The sequence below is a fragment of the Scylla paramamosain genome, chromosome 12 (genome assembly GCF_035594125.1).
Source record: "Scylla paramamosain isolate STU-SP2022 chromosome 12, ASM3559412v1, whole genome shotgun sequence".
NCBI classification, from domain to species: Eukaryota; Metazoa; Arthropoda; class Malacostraca; order Decapoda; family Portunidae; genus Scylla; species Scylla paramamosain.
In genome coordinates this window covers 27,249,393-27,272,656 of record NC_087162.1, presented here as the reverse complement: position 1 = coordinate 27,272,656, position 23,264 = coordinate 27,249,393, and the positions used below count along the sequence as shown (strand labels likewise).

The following is a 23,264-nucleotide window of genomic DNA, read 5'->3' as shown; positions in this document are numbered from 1 at the left end:
TTTTACTGGTAATGACACAATGACGCCTGCCAGCCAGCGAACTGTCTCCTCCCTCCCGCTAAAAGAGAAAAAGAGAGAATACAGATTTGAAGATACCTTGAAACTCCTTTATTTAACAAGGCCGAGTCGTGGGAAAAGGGAAATACAGATTCATGCAAGGAGTTTCAGAGAATAAGATAGAAAAAAAGAAAAAAGAGTCAAAAAAGCATGTGATTACGTTAAAAAATTGTCTACGGTTAGATAATACTGAATGAATGAGATTAGCGTAAACAATATGTAAAAAAGTTATAGACGATTATGTAAAAAAAAGTGATTTGAGGTGAAATAACATTGAATACAAATGCTTGAGCCTCAGACCAGTGTTTTGTTCACCTGGTCAGCCTTTGCCTCTGTCTCACCACTTAGCTGGGCTTCTGCCAAGAGTAAGGGCGATGTACCACCACGCAATCCACATCACTCCCACTCCCGGCCCCTCCTTCCATCTTCCCTCCCTTACTCATCCTCCTCTGGCATCTCTTACCCATTCTCCTTATTGTTTTATTGTTTTTCTTATTCTGCTCTGGCTTCTTTCTTCTTTTCTTTCTGTATTATTCTTCTCCCTTTCTTATCTAATATTTCTTTTTCCTCATTTTCTTTTCTTCTCTTTCCCTTTCTTATCCAACGTTCTTCCTCCCAAGCTCTTCACTCCTCCTTCTCCTCCTCATCTTTTCCTTTCTTATTATGCTTTCTTATTCTTCCTTATCTCTTCTCTCCTCCTCCTCCTCCTCTTCCATCATGGACAGATCTTCGTGGGAAGCCAATTTGCCGCAGCAGGAGAATTTTCTCACGCAATAACACAAACAAACGAGATGGATGCTACAGAGAAGAGAAGAGAAGGAAGAAAAGAAGAGAGAGGAGAGAGGAGAAAATTATACTACTACTACTACCACTACTACTACTACTACAACTGTAATGATGGTAGTAGCAAAAACGATAGTAAAGAAGTAGTAGTAGTAGTAGTAGTAGTAGTAGTATTTGTTGTTGTTGTTGTTGTTCTTGTTGTCGCTGTCGTGAGAGCGTCAGGGCGTGGGATGTGCTTATGTCACCCTGGTCCTAATATAGTGGTAGTGGTGGTGGTAGTGGTGGTGGTGGTGGGAAGCAGGCTGGATAAAGGACTTATTACTAATGGTGGTGGAGACGCGAGGTCTGCTTAACTGTCGCTCATCCCCATTAGAAATAAATAAACAAACGAGCGAACCAGTTAAGTTCTGCAAATATCTTCTCCTCCTCTTTCTCCTCCTTCTTCTCCTCCTCCTTTTGTTTGTCTTCCCTGCGCGGTCGGGACTACCTCACCACCTGCTCACTGTGTACCAAGTAACACCCCTCTCCCCCCCCCACCACCAGCTAAACACACACAAACACCTGCCCACATCACCTCAAGCTTCCTCCCGTCCCGTGGCAATGAAAGACTTACTACAGCGCGACCTCTTGTGTCTGTTGTTGTTGTTGTTATTGTTGTTGTTGTTGTGGTGGTGGTGGTGGTGGTGGTGGTGGTAATGTTGTTGTTGTTGTTGTTGTTGTTGTTGTTGTTGTTGTCGTGGTGGTGGTGGTGGTGGTGGAAGTAGTAGTAGTAGTAGTAGTAGTAGTAGTAGTAGTAGTAGTAGTTGTAGCAGTAGTAGTAGTAGTAGTAGTAGTAGTAGTAGTAGTAGTAGTAGTAGTAGTAGTAGTAAAGTAGACAAGTAGTAGTAAAGTAGCAGCGTGATAATAGTTATTCTTATACATTTTTTTTTCTTATCATCAATACTACATCACCATTTTTTAACAGAAGCTTCAATTGTTAAAGACTTATCAATGCATTCACATGTCAATGAATGCTGAATAAAGAACTAAGACCAGCACCTTTACCATTTAAACCCCATTATGTTTAAAGCTCCAGACTCACTATTACAAGATGCACTAATTACTTCATAAGATTTTAGGGACATATTATTGAAAAGCGAGAGATATTTAACTCTTACACAGCACAGTAACTGATGCTTCCGGGAGTGGGAGGCTTTAAAATGCGAGAGCGTCACTTGTTACAACGTGAGGTGGAGAGCCTGGCGCAGACTTGTATGGGTGGCGTGAGGGCAGAGATCCGTTACATGTGGGGACCCGTGTGTGTGTGTGTGTGTGTGTGTGTGTGTCCACTATTACAATCACCACCACCACCATCCCCCACAGTCACTACTACTACTACTACTACTACTATAAGGATCCCTATATAGCCTTTGGAAGTGTGTGATGTGGGTCCGGTGAACGGGATAGGGAGGCTGGACGGGGAGGTGAATGCCCACGCTTGAGTATCGCAGGCTGGTGCTAATACTATGGGCACATTACCGCATCGCCGCCTGTAGGGACCTGACCTTCTCCCTAACCACAGCATACCGTTCAGTTTCACCTCAGCGTTCTCAGCCCGCTTACTTACAAAGTCGATAGAGTTCCCAGACTTTGACGAGGACGAAATCTCAATACTAGCCTTGTTTCGTGGGGAGATTTGGTACTAATAGTCATACAGCTCTTGGTTTAATCTGAGTCGTGGATCTGTTTGTGTTTTAGTTAGTCATTCCCTTCGTCTTCGTTCGCCTCACCTCTTACTCCTACGTAATCGCATCTTCACCATTTCCATATTCATGCCAGCGCCCCTCGACACACCTCCTCCACCATTATGTTCTTCTATGGTGTTACTTCACGTTTCATTCATCCTCTGTTTATTTCCCTATACAGTCACCACGTTGTTCTATTCCTTGACTTTTCTACATCTCTTGCCTGATGATCACAGGCTGCCTTGCGATGGTCGGCAGGCTGTGTTGTTGTTTTTCTTCCTTTGTTTTCCCTTGTGTTCGTTTTGAGAGGTTGGCGAGTGTAGAATGCAGCATTATGTAGTGAATTAGTGTTTCTCTCTTCCTTCTCCTCTTCCTCCTAATTCTCCTTCACCTTCCCCAGCTCCTCCTCTCGTTTTCTTTCTCCTTCACCACCACCACCACCAACTCCTTCGCTTCCTTCTCCTCGTCCTCCTCCTCCTCCTCCTTAGGGAAAGGCAAGAACCGAGGGCCCGCGCTGCTGAATGGAACAGACCCACTTCGTTCATCACTCCAACCCTCTGCTGACTCTTGGGGCAGACGCTGATCAGAGGCCGTAAGCAAACCCATGGAACCACACACACACACACACACACAGGAACCGTAATGTTAAATCAATATCAGCAAACTCTGAGGCACGCGAGTCTATTGTAGCGTATCTGAGACAACACTTGGCTTCCCCCCCTTCCCTCTTTCCACGCACCTTGCACCTGCTGACCCGTCCCCCCCCACCTCACCTCTCTCCATTCACCTGCCTACCTACCAGCCTGCTTGCCCGCCCCTCCCCCACAATAACTCCCGAAACACACCTGCTCCCGCCGCGTGTGCATTCAAGGCAGTTTCTCATGTTGACTTAATGTGATTTCCGGGTGCGTGGTGGTTATGTTGGTGGTGGTGGTGGTGGTGGTGGTGGTGACGATGGTGCTGGTGGTGGTGGTAGTCATACTGTCTTCAAAGGTAATTTCTCATCCAATGGGAAAAAGAAGAGATATATATTATTACCGAATGAAGGAACGGAGGTAGCGATAATAAATATACTGAGAATGTTGACGGTGGGAAGTGAGAGATACAATAGTACAAAAGTATTTGACGCTCATTTTTTTTTTTTTTTTTCATCTAAAAGTAAACGAGTTATGAAGTGACCATGAAAAGAGAGAAGCAGCTCACGTATGCAAGATAATCATACGTGTTTGCAGTGTTAACAGGAGCGGATACGAGACGTTAAGTGATGGACGGAAGGAAAATAGAAGACAGGTGGTCGGAGGACGAGCAGCGCAAGACCAGTACAGAGAGGAGCAATAATGTAATACTTCATACGAATAACGTTTCTTGGAGATGAGCGCGGCCATTACAAAACCCAAAAAGCAGTAGTAGGCTCAAGTAAACACTGTGATGTGTACAATTAGCTGGCACGTAAAAAAAACAGGCGATGACAGAGCGCGGCGAGGAGAACAGCGCCGACAGGTGAACAAAGAGTGGGGGGCAGCATGGAGCAGCAGCGCACACCGCTAAGCAAAGTCCTGGTGCTTTCATCAACAGCAGCGATGTGGTGCGTGGCGTGAGTATATACAACCGCACGAGTACAGGCCAGCCCGCAGCCTCGCCTCCTCCAGCCGTGTTACAAAAAAGAAAAAGAAAATAAAAGACAACATCCCACGCGATAATAGGTGTTCCCGTTACCCTGAACCGCCGGGCCTACCGCAGGTGGTGCTCTAACTTTTGTCTTTATCTTGCAGGCGCCTCGTGCATAGCTACACCACGACTGAGAGGCGCTCGCTGGCCAGGTCTTCGGTGACACAACAGCACGCGGGGTGACGAGTCCTGCTTTTGGTGAGCGACGATTGGTGATCCCGATGGCCAGCAAGGTATTGCACCACCTGACCTACGCGGCACTAGCGGTTAAAGTATATAATAGCGTTTGATAATTTAACCGTCACCTGCGTAGAGCAAACAGTCATGCTGTACGTGCTCACGTGACACGGAAGTTGTCGACATTCCCGCGTCGAGAAGTCACGATTTCAACTTTCACAGAACAAAATAAAAGGAAAAAAATGTCAACAGTTTCTTTTGTCTCTGGATGCTTGCTGTAAAAAGATATCCAACATATCATCGTCATCAGTCTCTCATAACAAAGAGTAAAGAGCAGAAGTAGGGATTTCTATAATGCCAACGACTCCTGCCAAAGAAAGCACTCCACGGCTTCATCTCAAAAGCAGAAAGCAAGAAAGACATCATGTGAAAGGAAACATAATGCCCAAGAAAGGCAGTCAAAACTTCACGTATGCAAAAGCTACCAACATTTTCATGTAAAATCCGTTACTGCTTATCAGGGCGTTCATTCCCGCGATTATCCACTCACTTTGCGTTCACTGATGTGTGGCAAACTTTCACGAGGAGTTCGTTTTGTAAATGATTTTAAACATTCACTTATAAAAACTGGAGGACTCTTCTTTATTTACTGACTCCACTTTCCCTCTTTCTCCAACTCAATCTTCTCAATAATCACGACCACATAGTGGCGGTCACCCATCCAAGCACTAAGCCCACCGCTGCTTAACCTCGCTGATCGAAAGAAAAGCGGTGTATTAAATGAACATGGTACGGTCGTTGGCGCACATACACACACACACACACACACACACACACACACAAACACACACACACACTTGTTCTCGCCCTGCTGAGGCCCTGAGGAGCGACCCCCCAACCGTTGGCATACCAAATCGAGTGTTCTGCATCAAGAAAGCGTTTCGTGTGTAGTGTTGTTGAGGCAGTGAGGCGAGGCGCTGAGAGGCGCCTGAGAGGCGCTGGGCTATACAAGGGGCTCGGGTTTTGCTCCAATGTGTTCCTGTTTCCGTGTGGCATCGTGACGCGTGATGAAGACTGCAGTGTGAGTGAGAAAGTTCAGGTTATGTTGTGTAGAGAGAGAGAGAGAGAGAGAGAGAGAGAGAGAGAGAGAGAGAGAGAGAGAGAGAGCAAACACTGACAAACAGAAAGACAAAAAAAAATAAACAAAACAAATAAAATGACATATATAGATACTGTACTGTGAATGAAAGGAAATAGTCATGGGTAATTAAGTCAAGAGAATGTAAATATAAAAAAAAAAAAAGACAAAGAAATAAAGGCATTTGATTAGCGGGCCACCACCTGACGTCCACCACACAATACAGAATAGGACTTTCCTCTCCCTGCCTCTCCCCCTCCGCTCACCTCTTCTCCCCTCGTCATCCTCTACAAAGTTTCATATTTCTCCCCTACCCTCCCTTACCCCTCCTCTCTCGGTCATTCCCCCCTCCTCCTTTTATTTGTTTTCTTCCTTCTTTTCCTTCTTTCTCCTTTTTATTTATCCTCCCTTTCCCTCTTCCTTCCTTTCCCTTCTTGTCCTCCTCTTCCTCTTCCCTTCTTGTCCTCCCCTTACTCATCCTTGCGTCTTCTCCTTCCTTTTTCTCTTCCCTTCCTCTCTCCCTTTTTCTCCTGCCCTTCCTCCTCCCTTCTTATCCTCTCCTCTTCTTCCTACCGCCTTATCCTCCCATTCTTCCAGCCTGTTTGTCCTCTCCTTCCTCCCTTTCTTCCTCCTTTCGTGTCCTTCCTCTTCTCCCTTCTTGTCCTCTCTTTCCTTCTTCCTTCTTGTCATCCCCTACCTCCTCCCTTACTTCTCCCTTTCCCTCTCCATCTTTCCCCCTCAGTAATGTGTAGGCCTTTCCTCCATCACGCCGTCCCCTGCTGCCCGTTAAGCAGTGTCCCGCCGTGTTACCAGTGAACATAACGCCAGCTGTCGGCCTTCCTGGGAGAGAAGCCCACATCATAGTAAGTGTTATATTATACAGACTTGACCGGCGTTATGTCATTACCGTAAACACAAAGTCGTGTCAAGGAGTTAATTGCGCCTTGAAATTGCCCACACCTGTCATATGAAATTGGCTTGTTTTTCTTCGTTAGTGACTCGACGTACTTCTTGGAGCAAACGTGGATGACGAGGCTTTTCTTACGTGCCATGCTTCGTCTGTCTTTCTCTGTTTCTTTCCTTTTTTTCCTTCCTCCATCAGGTGTCTTCGTTTCAGTGCGCAGACACACACGGGTGCTGCAGTGTTTCGCGCCAGACACACACATACACAGACACTACGGAATTCTTAACCTATTTCTGTTGTATTTTTTATTTTTCCCAGTATACGATTTAAACTGTTTCAAAAGAGCTGTACTAACACACCTCCGGAATGAAATTGACCAACTTTCTGTAATCTCCAGTAATTAACTTTTTTTTTTTTTTTTTTTTTGAGAGCGGCACAATGAGCGGGCTTTTCTCTCATTGCTGTGCCCTGACCAGACTTCCTGCCATCTGGAAGAAATTAATAAAACTAAAACATAATCATGTTTGAGGAACTCTCGCACTGACACAATTGCATCGCCAGAGTTGCGGCTTCCAGGTTCTTGTGGCGAGTAACACCAACATTTGATGACGTCCCCGGGCCCTGTGTGGCCCTGCGGCCTGCGTGACGCCGGCGCCAGGTGGGGGGGTGTACGCCACGCCGCCCCACCTGTTGCCGTTGCCAGGCGATGGTGTACAGATGGCGTCGAGACTCCTGTCCCCCACCGCCAAAATTATGTTCTCGTACTTCCCACTGACATAACTAACGGAGGCGACACATTCTTACTTCAGCAAGCGCGGAAGTGGCGGCCTGATGGTGACCGCCGCCGCCCTCACCTCAGACGGAGGGACGCGAGAGCCACTGTGCCACTGCCGCATTTAAAGCGAAAAAAAAAAGTTAGATAATTCATTTATAATTTACAAGTTTATGCCAAGAAGAAAACTATTAGAACATTAATTTTTATTCAACATATTTATGCCATTTTCTCAACTCATGTTTCTCATCTGATGTAATTTATACTTTTACATATTCACATATTTCACACCTGGTTGCCCAGGTTGTCTTCATGTACTGAAAAGCTACACCTGTCATGTTCTTTTCGCATCCACCCCCATGCCCTACACTTGCAGAAGTACTGAGGAAGCAATCGTGCCCTTCACTACCTCGTTAGCAAGATATAAGAATGCAGAGAAAGTTGCAGAGTGAACACCACGAGCACATTAACGAAATATAATTCTGGGTACGAATCAGTAAAATTGTGACAAAGAGAGAAAATAACAACGTGAATGATAGAAAAAAAAAAATACGTCTCATTAGAAAATAAAATAATAGAAAAAGAACAGAACAAGTAAAAGAGTAATGCACAGGAAAGAAAAACGAGATGAGAAAGTCAGCCAGTGGGAAAAGAAACAAATGTGAGTCACGATGAAGAGGAAGTGACAATACTGATCCAGAGAGAGAGAGAGAGAGAGAGAGAGAGAGAGAGAGAGAGAGAGAGAGACCAAAACCATAACCACTCTGCCATCACACATCAAGAAAAACTTAACTAGTACATCCGATTTTCTCATCACAAAAAGGGAGTGGCAAGATGGATGCCTTCCCCCTTCATGTTATGTTCCGTCCTGCTGCCATCTTGAACACTGAGAGAGAAAGGAAAAAGAGACCTTACTGCCTGACTGACACTGCACACCACAATGCTCTTCCATTGAAACAAACACAAGGGAAAAGACGAATAACCTAACACTAATACCTAATATGTACCGGCTTACTGACACCTGATACTTAATACCTAACTAATATTTAACACTTATTATTACAAGGCTTCACTGATATTAAAAACAAGATTGGAAAGCACTGGTTCTCAAATAAATTGGTAAAAGAATTAAACAGCCCCAGTAATCAGGTTGTCAGTGCCGAATCATGAAGGAAGTTTAAAAGATGAGACAAATTTATAGATAGGAATGCCACGTGTAGACCTGATGGCTAATTCTTCCATGTAAGAGGGAAGTCAGGCCGAGGGCAACAACAAGGCTGAAACAGTGCCCCATTGAGGATGGCCGTGTAGTCACAAGGGTTATTCAATATCTGAGAGGTGCCTTGAAACCTTCCTCTTCAAGCTTCCCTTATTTTCTTAACCCTTTGACTGGCATTTGGTACATCTTCCCTTAACTGCCAATCATTCCGAGACGCCTTGACTTTAAACTGGGTAGAAATTGCAAAATCTATCCTTTTTTAATCCCCTTCTTTCTTGTAGGTGCTTATAAAGATTTCATGCATTACTTCTGGTGGTGTTAATTGCTTCGTATCGCAGTGAAAGGGTTAAGTTCCTGTTTTACTTTATTTAAGGAGAATTCAAAGTAGTAAAACGCTTTAACAATACAAACTTGCAACCCTCGTGTTTTGCCGCGTCATGTCATCCTAGTCTAGCTAACTGATCCCTCTCCCTCACCTCTCTGCTTCCACCACTCCGTCCCCCCCCGTCATGTCTCGCCTGCCGTGACTACAACCCTGCATGTAATCGGTGGCAAGAGTGGATGAGGAGGTAAAGGAAAGAAGGGGAATGAGAGAGAGAGAGGGAGAGAGAGAGGAAGAGAGAGAGGGAGAGGAAGAGGGAGTGGGAGAGGGAGAAGGAAGGGTACCATTTGACCTCTCACCTTGACCTGCATGTGAGAGAGAGAGAGAGAGAGAGAGAGAGAGAGAGAGAATCAGGCAGACGAACTGGCAAACAAACAACCAATTAATCAAACAAACAAACAAGGAACAATGTCATTAAAGAGAAGCGGAGAACGAAGAGGGAGTGAAGGAGGCGACGACGGTGAATGGAGGGGATGGGAAGGAGTGAGAGGGAGGGAGAGCGAGAGGAGCAGGGAGGGGAAGGGGGAGGGCCAGCGTGAGTAGCGGCTTAGGTAAGGGGGAAGGGGGAGAGTAATGGAGTGGTGATAACGGGTAACCCAGAGAACACACTCCTGCCTCGTCATTCGGCTGTCTGTCTGCCTGTCTGTCTGTTTGCTTGAAGGATCGAGTAGTAGTAGTAGTAGTAGTAGTAGTAGTAGTAGTAGTAGTAGTAGTAGTAGTAGTAGTAGTAGTAGTAGTAGTAGTAGTAAAAGAGGAATGGATGGTAGTGTACTATAGTAGTAGTAGTAGTAGTAGTAGTAGCAGTAGTAGCAGTAGCAGCAGCAGCAGCAGCAGCAGCAGCAGCAGCAGCAGCAGCAGCAGCAGCAGCAATAACAACAGCAGCAGCAGCAGCAGCAGCAGCAATAGTAGTAGTAGTAGTAGTAGTAGTAGTAGTAGTAGTAGGAAGCAGCAGCAGCAGCAGCAGCAATAGCAGTGAAGAAGAAAGAATGGATGGTAAGTGTTGTCAGTGGAGGATATGGAGAGAAGGAATGGAGGATTAGGGCAGGAAGAAGATACTATACCAGCAGAAGACTTAAACACCACGTGAGGAATCAGCTTCACGTAGGGACACAATCCTTAATCCACAGGTTACGTGTTTGCGATCACAGGTCCCATTCACAAGACCTGCGCTGGCTGGTTCAGGGCTGGCGATGAAGACGAGACTGCTGACGACAGTAATGGCTGAGAAAGGAACTTAGGTATGCTTTCTCACCCTTATTATCATTGCAGCATGGACTACTCGCCTCTCGTAGCGTACTAAAAGCGAGAGAAGAGCGAGAAGGTAAGTTTTTAAACACTCACCCTTCGTTATCATCGCTACAACATTACTCGCCTCTCGTAGCCTGGATGAAAGTGCGCAACAGATAAGCTTTCAAAGTGCCATTAAGTAAGAGTAGTACGTGTAACAAGAAATGAAGTGCGTGCGATCCCCAGCAGAATGTGGGTCATGGCAGCAGTGACTTCAATATGGCTGTTCCTTTACTGGCAAGTCCGTTCATCCTCAGCAAGCCAGTGACCAGGAATCGAGGTGAACCGCTGAGGCCTTGAAAACCAGTACTGAGCAGATGGGGGTGGCTCCTCCCCGCCTGCATCCATCCCCAACCCCCAGCTCGCCCCTCTCCACCTCCTGCCCGCCTGTACCTGCCTCCGTGCCTCCCTGACTCCCTCTCTGCTCGCTTGCCCTCTTTTCTCCTTGCTATTATTCTGTTCAGTCTTCTTCTTTTTTTTTTTTTGTGCTTTTGACTAGATTCCTGTTTTATATATATATATATATATAGAGAGAGAGAGAGAGAGAGAGAGAGAGAGAGAGAGAGAGAGAGAGAGAGAGAGAGAGAGAGAGAGAGAGAGAGAGAGAACGTTTTTAGTCCTCTCTTCCACACCAACGTGTCTTCCTCTCATCTTTTCTTCTCTTTTGTTCCTTTCCTGCTTCATTATGCTGTTCAGTGCTCGTTCAGTGTTTCGTGTGCTTTTGACTCATATTGCATGCTCTTAGAGTCCTCCCTTCCACACCAGCCTGTATTCCCATCGTCTTTTTATCTTTTATGTCCTCTTTTCAATCCAGCTCATTTAATCCCAATCACAAGATTCAATCTTTTGTCCATACAGTTCAGGTTCCTGATTTTACGAGTGGTCCTGGCCGCGCCCTCAGCCACCCAGCCTCGTCCCCCGGGTGGTATGCGGCGGACAGGTATTGAGGCAGCGAGCGACCTTGGCAATGACCGGGGCACCGCTATCCGGGAGGGGGGACGGAGGAAGGGACGGCCCAGGAGAGGGAGGTAAGAACTGTTACTCCGTCTTGGAGAGTACGCACGTTGCAGCGATTGCAGAAAGCGATGAGAGCTACGCCATTATTATCAAGCACGCCATTACCTGTAGAGCCTTGTCGTGTAGAAAGTTTTAGCTCTTATGTCAGTGTTCTGAGACTCAAAGCTTTCATTGGGGCTCTTTTGAGAGGCCCGAGAGATTATTAGTCGGGTTCTCGTGATGTTCTATTGCCAGTGACGATGAAAAATGCACGTTCAACTATCATTAGAATCATGAAGACACCTCTAGATGCTCCCGGTACCGTAAACCTGTTCAAAATATTCCAAATAATGGACCAAAATGTTTGAGAATGAGGAACTTCTTTAGCAACTCAGTGATTGCACCTTGAACATCATGAGTGGAAGGGAAAGCTGCTTGATAATCTGACCCAGCAGTATCAGGAATTATACCAATGAAAGCTGGTTTCTGTGATGAAGCTCCTGATCACGTGCACTGGTTGCTGTCAATGTAGTGCCCCGAGGTACAGTTGCCTCAGGAAATGATGGCAGTGATGTTATATTTTAGAAAATGTCCCGGATAAAAGATCAGCAACAGTCAATTTCCTCGTGTCGTTCCGGGGCTCTTAACCCTTTCACTGCAATTTGTCACATGTTATATTAATTACTACTAACCACTCTGCGACATTTCTCCTTCTACATCCATTGTCATTTACATTAGCTACAAAAATTATAAGATCTATTCTTATAATCCTCTTTTTTTTTCTCTCTCGTGGATGCTTATAGACTCAGTACATTATGTTGGGTGCCGTGAATTGTTGCATATCGCAGCGAAAAGGTCATAAGGCAGTTCATGAGTGTATTAACCCTTTCACTGCAACACGAATCAATTAGCAGCACCAGAAGTAATGCGTAAAGTCTTTATAAGCATCTGCAAGAAAGGTACCGATGAAAAAGAATACATTTTGCAGTTTCTTCCCAGTTGAAAGACTGGATGTGGCTGTAGAACAAGTAAATATGTCTTAGAGTGATTGGTAATTAGGGAAAGGTGTACCAAACCTGTAAACTACCACAGGATACGGCAATTAATACAGTCCCGATGTATAAGGCACTGCAGTCTGTTAGAACATAAGAACATAAGGGAAGCTGCAAGAAGCCATCCAGCCTACAAGTGGCAGTTTCTATATGAAACAAGCATGTCTAATTCCACTCTTGTTGTCTCAGTTAAGGGTCCGACTGAAGCATTACGTTGGTGAATACTGAGAGTACGGTACCTGGGTGTGGTGGAGGATGACAGATGGTGCGCGATTATGCTGTATGGTAGCGAATGTGGTGGCGTGGTGACAGGTGCGTGGTGGTGGTAGTGGTGGTGGTGGTGAGTATGGAGAGTTTTAACGGTATGCATAGTAAGGGTGTTGATAGTAGTAGTTAGTGATGCTGGGTGTTAAAGAATCATTGGAAAGTCAGTAGTGGTACATATCTTTTTGGACTATGCTAGGAAAATGTGCTAGGAAAATAAGCAATTAACGGTATGCATAGTAACAGTAGTGGTAGTGACAGTAGCAGAAGATGGTGAGACTGACGTATATGCTAAAGGATGGTTAATACAGCGGTGATCCACCATTTTCTGGATTTTGGCAGGGAAGTGAAGCTCGTGGTGGGGACAACGGTAGTGGTGGTGGTGGTGGTGATGATGGCGGTGTTGCGGAGAGTTATGACGGCTGTGGTGAAGAATGCTGCCAATGCCGGTGGTGATAATGACACCGATAGTGGTCAGTGATGGCGCCAAGTGTTGGTGGTGATGATAATGGTGCGGATAATGATGATAAGAGCAGAGTCAGAGGTGATGGAGATGAGCAGTAGTGGTGGGGACAGTTAAGATAAATATATGAGACAGACAGACAGACGAGCAGAGAGAAGCAGGTAGCACGGTGCCTAACTACAATACGAGATATCCAGGGTTCGAATCTCAGTCACTGCCTCTTTTATTTTATTCATTTTCTGGAAGGACTGGCAGTTTCTAGATCCAGCCGGCCTTAAAATGGGTTCTAGGCAGTTGTACCTGGAAACACCAAGGCGGCGGAGGAGAGGAATTAACAGGGGCCGTATATATGCAGAGGCTCAGAAGGCCGGCGCTGTACCTGACCTAAGCCAAATAACAGGAGCGAGTACAGGATGACAATGTTGCAAAGGGACTGCCACGTGTGGACCTGTTGGCTTGGCTTTTTGCAGCTTCTCTTACGTTCTTGTGTTCTTGTAGCGACGACGAATTGTGATGATGATGATGATAGTGTTGGTAGTGATAGTGGTGGTGATGATATTGGAGACTGTGATGGTGTTGCTAGTAGTGATGCATGCTACTTGTGTTGGTGGTGGTGGTGGTGGTGGTGGTGATCCTCTGCCCCCCGCCAGTCACTCCAGTGCTGTTATGTCATAGTCTACCCTGCCATCTGTTCTGCTGTAACCTTTCTGTCTTCCGGCTTCTTATCTTCTACTCGTCCCCCTCTTCTTCTTCCTCTTCCTCCTCACTACCACCATCATCTCTCTCTCTCTCTCTCTCTCTCTCTCTCTCTCTCTCTCTCTCTCTCTCTCTCTCTCTCTCTCTCTCTCTCTCTCTCTCAGCACTAATACCAGTAATATAAAAAGCGTATATATACATTTAGTGATCATAAAAAAATTACACGTGTGATTTTTAAAACAAGTTACAAGGCAGTTATGATATTTTTCACTGGCTAACATACTGTATATAGTTTTCTTCTTGGCTAGTGTCAGTCGGCTGCACAGATTTTTCCCTTTTCTTTTTTTTTAATCTTGGGGAGAGAGACCGAAGGCACAAAATGAATTGGGTAAGTAAATTAAATAAAATGCCGTTTATAATGCCGCTCCCGAAAAAGAAACAGGAGGAGAACAGAAAGAGTCAACCAGTTTAGTCTAGTGAGGTGTTTTCATACTCTTCTAAAATCGTTGAAGTCGCAGGAAGGAAAAAAAAAAAGGTTAAAAAAAAAAATACTTATCTCTTCACTAGCTGGCATTCTGAGTCACACCCAACCTCTGCCACTGCACCATCCACCTGTTAGCTTTAGGAAGAGACTGCCTTACCATTAATGTGACTCTTCATGTAGTGGATACGCGACACAGTTATATTTACGCATGATCAGGTCTTAATAAGGGAATCTAGGCCGCAGAGAGAGATCTTTAAGCAGGACTGACACAAACGAGGACCGGTAAAGTGAAAGCAATGGACAAAACACACACACACACACACACACACACACACTAGTAATATAACCCAGGCTATTGCCATCACAACCTGTACAGTGACAAGCTTCTGGAAAACAACAACTAGTCCAGCAAAACCAGTAAAACACACACACACACACACACACACACACACACACACACACACACACACACACTTTGACTTACCTTTAGGATTAATGTCAAGTATTTCCCCACCCCCAATGTACATTTTCAGTTTGTTGACTGCCTAAAGAATAAACCGTTTATTATTATTATTATTATTATTAACACACACACACACACATACACACATACATACACGTCAGCACACTCACCACAGAAGGGTATCCCAGCAGGTGTCCAAGTCCCGTTCACTCCACATATCTTCCGTGAGGGACCCAGCAGTTCGAACCCCCGGTCACAGGAGTACGTGGCCACTGTGTTGGGGCTCAGCTGTTCATTGGAGAAGGTGACGGTAGAGTGTGCCGGAGCCCCTGGGAACCCGCAGCACCAGCCTGGAGGAGACGCAGCGGTAGGGGGAGGAGAGAGAGAGAGGGATGTTATTAGAATCTGGTGTCATGTTTTAGGATTGAGTTGCAAGTCATAGTTAGAATAGTATGTTTTATATTTTTGTGTTGTTTGTGGTGATGTAAGTCAGAGAGAGAGAGAGAGAGAGAGAGAGAGAGAAAGAGAGAGAGAGAGAGAGAGAGAGAGAGAGAGAGAGAGAGAGAGAGAGAGAGAGAGAGAGAGAGAGAGAGACGCAGGAGGGAAGATGTCTCATAACGGGGCAGTCTTTTCTAGGTCACAGCAGCTGCCTGAGAGCCCGCGCGCGTGCGACACACACACACACACACACACACACACACACACACACACACACACACACACACACACACACACACACACACACACACATTCCTGAGACATGTTTGTGTGGGTATGTAGATTAAAGGGACATACGAAGGGAGGAGGAGGAAAAAGGGTGCTATGATAGAGGAAAAGAGGAGGTGGAGGGAGGTAATAGACATAAGGGGACCGTCTGAGGGGAAGGAACATCAGGGAGTGACTTGAAGGGGAAGTGATGGGGTTGAGGGGGAGGGAGAGTAGAAAGGTGACTAGAAGCTTATGCGGTGTAGTTGAAAATGAAGGTTGTGAGGAAGGAGAGGATCTGGAGGCGAGGAGAAAATGAGAGGAATAGTGAAGCTGATAACGAAAGAAAAAGCCATGCTGAAAATTTAAAGAAAAAGTGAAAATGGAAGTGAAAAAAGACAAAGATGAAAAATATGTGAGAAAATCGTTGAAAAATGGAGTTGAAAAACGAAAAAGATGAATATGAAAGAAAAACGCTGAATATGAAAATAGAGAAAAACGCCAAAAATGGAAATAAGAAATTTAAACTATGAAAGTAAAAATTCGAAAAAATGAAGATGAAAATTAAAGAAAAAGTAAACGCTGAAGAACGAAGTAGTGAAGGTAAAAGCCGAACATGACGAGAACACGAAAGTACTAAAAGTGAAAAGCAGGATCAAGCTAAAGGAGAAAATGAAGGTCAACTTGAGCGTGAAGACATGAATCAAGATGAGGAGAAGGAGGAAGAGGAGGAGGAGAAGGAAGAGAAGGAATAACACTGCAAGACTAAAGGTTAAAACACAAAACATACACTAAGCAAAGGGTGGAGGTGACACATCAAGCCACAATATGCTCAGAGATGAATACAGGAGGCAAACATAGTAATTTTCTTGAAGTGAATAATTAAAGGGACCGCCGTGGTACAGGGGGCGCCACTTGAACAGCGTTTTGGGACCATATTCTGAAACACTCCTGCGCCGCGCCTCCAATTTATACATTCAACAGGCTCCAGCTGAATTTACAAGGGTTGCAAGAGTGTATTATGGTTCTAGCAACAGACTAACAAGTTTTCTATATTCTTAACAGGAGGAAGATAAGTTGAATTTACACGGGTATACATTTAAGAGTGTTTCTTTCGGTTCTGGTGACATATTAACAAGTTTTCCACATTATTAACACGAGAAACACAAGTTAAATTTACACGGGTTTTTAAGGATGCTTACTGACAGATTAACAAGTTCTCTACATTATTAACACGAGAAACACGAGTTGAATTTACATGGGTTTTTAAGGATGCTTACCGATAGATTAAGAAGTTTTCTACATTAATAGCAGCTGAAACACTACTGGGAACCCGGCTAATCATCTCTGTGGACCTTGAAAAGAGAGCAAGAGAGCAAAGCGTTCCTGAATACGGGTTTTATAGTATGCAGACGAGAAAAACTTGGTAAGGAAAGTAAAACACGAAGGAGATGGAGAGGAGGGGAGTACTGGGAAGGAAGGTCTTGCTTGCCAGGTGTTTATGCCGTCAGCTGGCCCCCGCGCGTTTCCTAACAGTGAATACAATTTTGGTATGCATAACAATTACTTAACTCAAAAGATAGGCATTTTTTTCCCCCGCGTACTGAGATTACGAGACGGAAAGTAAGAGAGATGGGACGGTTTTCCTCTCAGTTTTTAGAGATTGAACCTGGCGCCATCTTGTGCTCGCGTAATGCTCTGTCTTTTGTTTCCGCAAGATGACATTTGGGGGAGACTATTGAAAATGGATATTATGATGTTTTTTTTGTTGTTGTTGATGGTAGTGATGATGGTGGTGGTGGTGGGGGTGGTGATAGTTGGGTGGTTGGTGATGATGATGTAGTAGAGTAATAGTAGTAGTTGTTGTTGTTGCTGTTGTTATCAGTGGTGGTGGTGGTGGTGGTTATAAGACTGACGTCGTTGATGTATATTATGTTGTTGTTATAGAATTATTTTATCCTTATCTTATTTGAACACTGCTACTTTTCTCAAACCTTCTTAAACCTCCCTTCTTTTGGAACCTTACGGCTCTCTTAAAAACTATTCTGAAGGGCCACAGATTTTGTGAGACGGGTTCTCATTAACGTTTTTCCCACTGATGATGCAGAATCCATGTTAAACTATCAATAGTATCATGAGAATACCCTTGAAAGCTTCCAAATATTAAACTACCAATAGGATCGTGAAAATACCTAAGAAAACCACTAGTAACTTCCACTACAGAGCATTAAAATCAAGAAACGTTTGAGAATATGAACACAACACCTTAAAAAGACAAATAAATATCGCTGGAGACTGCTGATGAAGTGGTCGAGATAAAGAATTGAAACCTTAGAGAATAAGAACAGAAACAGGAAGAATTCACACAACCCCATCCCTCACCCTTCGGCACGCCACTCACGCAATGACTTCCGCGTGTTCCTATACCTACTACTTACGACGTCCAGCTGGAAGAATGACGGCAACCAAGGCGGAACAAGGGGCTGGGAGGCGTGAGGTGGCGTGAAACTTGTCAGGGTGTCAAATAGCCAGCGGTGGGGACGTGCGAGTGTGACAGGAAGGAAGTGGAGGTACTCGAGAGGGGACAGGGTCGGACACTAACCTTTACCTCTCGATTCCCTGTATAGTACGTGGTTGAAGATGTGTAGACGTACTTACTACCTTGCCTTTCTATTGATTTTTTTTATGGCACGTGTGTGTGTGTGTGTGTGTGTAGCAGGTTCCTCCGAGGCAAGAGTAAAGCCTGGTACACATTATGCATCATGTATCAGCCACGTGATGCAGTAGTGGTGTTGAAAAAATTACTAGCGGCCAAATTGTACTGCATCACTGCTCACATTGTTCTCGGCAACTTCTCGCGCGCCAGCTGCTCAGTGAGAGTTCAACTTTCATGCGGGGAGGATGTGCGCCGATGATGGAATCTGCCAGGAGACTCTACTATGGAGTGTAGTTGCTGTGTGCAGCAAAAAAGAAACTTTTGAGGAGGAAGAAACGTAGAGCCTTGTGGTGTAAGCAATGGCTTTCTCGGCGACATCTGAAGGGAAGCTTCAATCAAATATTTATGGAGCTACCGGTCGAAAATCCAACAGACTTCGAAAATTACACAAGAATGCCAATCCCTGCATTCTATAAATTGCTGACAAAAATTGAACCCTACATTTGTAAGCAGGACACCAGCTTTCGGGACAGCATATCACCAGGAGCTCGTCTGGAGGCTACACTACGCTTTCTTTTATTGTTTCCAAGCTTGCACTTCTGACGTTTCTCATTTTATACTACTTGGACTTGATGTTCCAAACAGATGGATGTTCCTTGAGCAATTCAATGAAATGTTGGGTGTTGGCCCTTGTCCACTCAAAGGGTATGGCGGGTGGTGGAGATTCGAGAGCCATCGGCGCTGGAGCGGAGCGTGACCGGACGTCCTGTCGCTCTGACTGGTCATGCATCACTGAGCTGCTATTTGAAAATCGAGCCGACCCAGCAACACGTTGGTGATGCGCTTTCGTGTTGAAAAATGACTTTTTCAACACATCCATTCAACACGATGCGCATCATGATACATAATGTGTACGGGCCTTTAAGAGACAGGAGTGACTGGCAAGACGAAAAAGGCTGTTACCGATGACGTAATGCGATAACAAAGAAGTCACGAGTCTCATCATAATTTATGATGTGAATATTAAAACAGTTTTACCTCACACCATTTCCTGAGACAACTACACCCACGCAAGCCCAAGCACTAAAACAAGTCTGACCTCGACATAAAAACAAGATAATGATATACAATTTAAACAAGAGCAAGAGGAAACTGTCATTGAATTCACACAGATTAAGACGCATCAGTATTAGAGAGAGAGAGAGAGAGAGAGAGAGAGAGAGAGAGAGAGAGAGAGAGAGAGAGAGAGAGAGAGAGAGAGAGAGGAAATAACAGTTTGGCGCTCGAACATGAAGTCTCCAATAGCAGAAAAGGGATTATAAGAACTATATGAACTCTCTCTCTCTCTCTCTCTCTCTCTCCTCTCTCTCTCTCTCTCTCTCTCTCTCTCTCTCTCTCTCTCTCTCTCTCTCTCGAAGTAAGAACACACGAACAGAAGAAAAACATTGGGAATACAAGAAGCCATCAGGCGTACACGTGGCAGTCTCTGTGTAAAATGCCTACCTATTTCATGCTTATCATCCCCATCCATAAATTTGTCTAATCTTTTAAGGCTCTCCAGTGAATCCACACTAACAATCTGAGTCTATTCCAGTCATCTAACTTTTTTTTTTCTTGCTTCCCTCATTTTCTTACGTTACGTTCTTAAGTGATGTTCTGAACGTGAAGGAGGGACGATCGTAGCAGCAAAAGCGTTAAGACTTATTCATCTTTGCTTGACGTGGAATCTACCAGGAGCTTGAAAGAGTGAAGAGGGAGGCAGGGAGGAGAGGAAATCCTGCTGTGATGTAAGTTTCTTCGCTTTCACCAAGAACATACACTTCATGCATACACTTCCTTGGCAATACTTCCCGACAAATGTTTTTTTTTTCTTTTTTTTTTCTTGCCTTACAGTGAAAGTAAACGTATCGAAAATATCATATCAGCATTATTTAAGAGTTGCAGTCACTGGGTCTGGTGGTAATTAATGATCCTTGTTACCGCAACTAACTGCACAAGGATGGATGATCAGACGAGTGTGTGGAATATAATAAGAAATAATGAGAAAAAAATATTAACTGTTTTGATATTTCCAGGTCTTAGCAACTGCATCATTCTGAGCTATCGGTGGTCATGGAGAGACATCAGGAATACTTTCATTGGCAATATCTACTTTTTTTTTTTTCATGAAGTAAATAACTGAGAAAAAAATCAGGAATATTTTCTTTAGCAATACTTACGCTCTTCTGCTTTTTTTTTTATTTAGCAATACTTACGCTTTCTATATTGAGAACTAAATAACTGAGAAGATATTAGGAATACTTTCATTGGCAATATTTACGCTTTTTTTTTTTTTTTTTTTTGAGTCCGTAGAAGCAGATAACAGAAAAAGAAAGTGCATATTTTTCTACTGACATGACACACTCAACTGGTCATCACAACCATGTAATAACATCTGCACCTGCTGCTTCACATGGCTGACTTAATCCTTCTGACTGCTAATGTTGCTTTGAATTCACATGATTTCACTGCGCAAAGCTACAACCGAGGACACTGAAAGTTTGAGTCACTGCATAACTTCTTTCGGCAAATTTGCAGAAGTACATGCTCAACCATTACCATTATATTAGATTAGAAGAGACGAGTATGTAAACATTTATCCTTGTAGTGTAAACGCAAATGGCTTAAATCTAATACACGTTAGCACCCAAACACAAGTACACCTAACCAGTTCTTCTTGTCATCCTCTCATCCTCCATTATTTACTTCCAATCCCAAACAATGTCTTCATTAAACTTCCTTGGTTCCAAAGAGCAGCGCAGGTTCCGTTCTGATTCCGCCTCTCATTGTCACTCTATAGACTGCAAGAACAATCCCAGGCTCTCGCGTTGAGCCTCCCGCCAAGCATTTCCCGTCTGTGGATGTAATCAGCTGTTACCGTTCCCGACTCTGAGCACAACTTTCGTATCCTGGTTTGTTTATCCCGAGAGAAAGTCGAGGCGTGTGTGAGATGACTAAACGGAAGTCCTGTTGAATTCCTTACGGTGATGCGTGTAAGACCTTTCTCTCCCTTTCCTTTTCCGTGTTTTCTCCTTATCTTCCTCTTCTGCCACCCACCAACCCCCGCCACCACTCACACACACACACACACACACACACACACACACACACACACACACGTCACGCCCTTACATCAACGTGTCTCGTCGAAATATAGGAGACTAGGGCAGGAAAGTTCCCGGAGTCTCCAATTATAGCCCCGCCCGGTGCGTGAGGCCCCTCGGCAAACCCACTACGCTCCCGGCTTCCCTCGCCCGTGGTGTCGGGAAGTCACACTGGCCGCGACCCTGTTAACGTGACGCCATCGATGTGTGGTGGGAGGAGGGAGGTGTGTGTGTGTGTGTGTGTGTGTGTGTGTGTGTGTGTGTGTGTATGTGGGTGGGTGGGTGGATGGGTGTGTTAAGGTAAGGGATAGGTAAGGATGGGTAAGGTGGGTGGGTGGATGGGTGTGTTAAGGTAAGGGATAGGTGTGCGTATGTGAGAGAGAGAGAGAGAGAGAGAGAGAGAGAGAGAGAGAGAGAGAGAGAGAGAGAGAGAGAGAGAGAGAGAGAGAAAGGACTGACGGATGGACAAGTACTTACACAGATACACAAACAAATAAACAGACAGACGGAACAGAAATAGAAAAAAAGAGATTAGGAGGGAAATTTTCTTCTACTCTTTTCACCGTTTCCTGTATTTACGACCGTGATAATTCTTTCCTGCCAGTAATAGTGTGACAGTACGTGACGCTTCTCGGGTAGGTTAACAGGCAACATCTCCTTTCTATGCATTTAGTACACGAGGCAGACAAAACGTTTAGGGGGAAACTGTAATACCTCTCTCTCTTTCTCTCTCTCTCTCTCTCTCTCTCTCTCTCTCTCTCTCTCTCTCTCTCTCTCTCTCTCTCTCTCTCTCTCTCTCTCTCTCTCTCTCTCTCTCTCTCTCTCTCTCTCTCTCTCTCTCGTCCGTGACGCATTCCGAGCATGGTAAAAGCCAGCCGGTAATCTCCTAAGTGCACTAATAGCTTTTGTTATCAGAGAGAAATCCTGGGTGTGTAGCACGTGGAGGAACAAAAGGAGAAAGTAATAAAGACGCTGACACTGACAATGACAGTGACACACACACACACACACACACACACACACTACAAATGAATATACGTAGGTATCTCTTCCAATACGCTTTATACTACATGTGCTGTACTTCCCTTATGAAAAGAAATAAATGATCAATAAATAAATTACAATGATTCACGTACGGAAAACTGATGAGATTGAACATAATAATACACGGTAAAAAAAATAATAATACATACTTATATTAAATCACAGGCAAGCTCTATGTGTTGTCTTTTGTACTAGTGGAGTAATAATACATCTTTAATATCTACCCGGGGAGTTACTGTGTCTGTCTGTTCCTCCTTTCCTGTTCCTTCTAGTATTAAGTCATAGGCGAGATCTATATGTTGTCTTTTGCAATAGTACAGTTATAATACATCTTCAATGTCCACTAGAGGAGTTACCGTGTGTCTGTTTCAGTTAAGAAGACTCCAACTTACTAAGCGGAGGCGGTCAGTTGAAGAACTGAGGGTAACGTGGGTCTCTGGTAATGAGGGGATGACCACAGCTAACATTGCCATACGGGGCTGAATTAGTAAACACAGATGTACGGGTTAACTAACAGTAGCGAGCCATGGTCTGCTAGTGATGCCTGACTGCCGCTCTCTCTCTCTCTCTCTCTCTCTCTCTCTCTCTCTCTCTCTCTCTCTCTCTCTCTCTCTCTCTCTCTCTCTCTCTCTCTCTCTTTCTCTCTCATGGGCATGGTAGGGTAATTTATAGTTGATTGAATACCTAGTTGGGGTAAAGAAAAGTATTGACCTGATGCTGGATATCCAAAAGGTAGACTGGATGAATGTGTGTGCGGGGCAATACTGTCAAACCTGTATTTGTGGCCTGAAGTGAAGGATTAGTGGTGGTGGCGGAGGTGGTGGAGAGAGAGAGAGAGAGAGAGAGAGAGAGAGAGAGAGAGAGAGAGAGAGAGAGAGAGAGAGAGAGAAGCGATGGTGGTGGTGCGAGGAGGAGGAGGAGGAAGAGTACGAGTGGTCTTCCAGCCATTCTTGACCTACTAACGGAGTGTCCCTCTTCCAAGTTTTCTGCCACTCCTACTGTACTTCTATCGGTCACTCTCAATCCTCCACCTTTCATCAATAGTGAATCTTACACTCACTCTCTCACTCTTGTACTCTTATCCGTCCTCCATCACTCCTCCATTTTTCATCGCTACTCATTCAACATTCCCTCGCTATCTTCCATACCCACGATCAGCCACAAGGGCGAAAAAAACAAATGCATTA

The 23,264-nt window shown here is 44.6% G+C and overlaps 1 protein-coding gene across 5 annotated transcripts in view; it reads right to left on the bottom strand.

The window, feature by feature from the left end:
- Nucleotides 1–23,264, bottom strand: part of LOC135106052 (uncharacterized) — a 54,898-nt gene that overhangs the window by 29,594 nt on the left and 2,040 nt on the right. For all 5 annotated transcript variants that reach the window (XM_064014874.1, XM_064014870.1, XM_064014871.1 and 2 more), the window contains exon 2: nucleotides 14,700–14,879. In XM_064014874.1, the coding sequence (XP_063870944.1) occupies nucleotides 14,700–14,879 (180 nt within the window). The remainder of the gene's footprint in view (nucleotides 1–14,699; nucleotides 14,880–23,264) is intronic.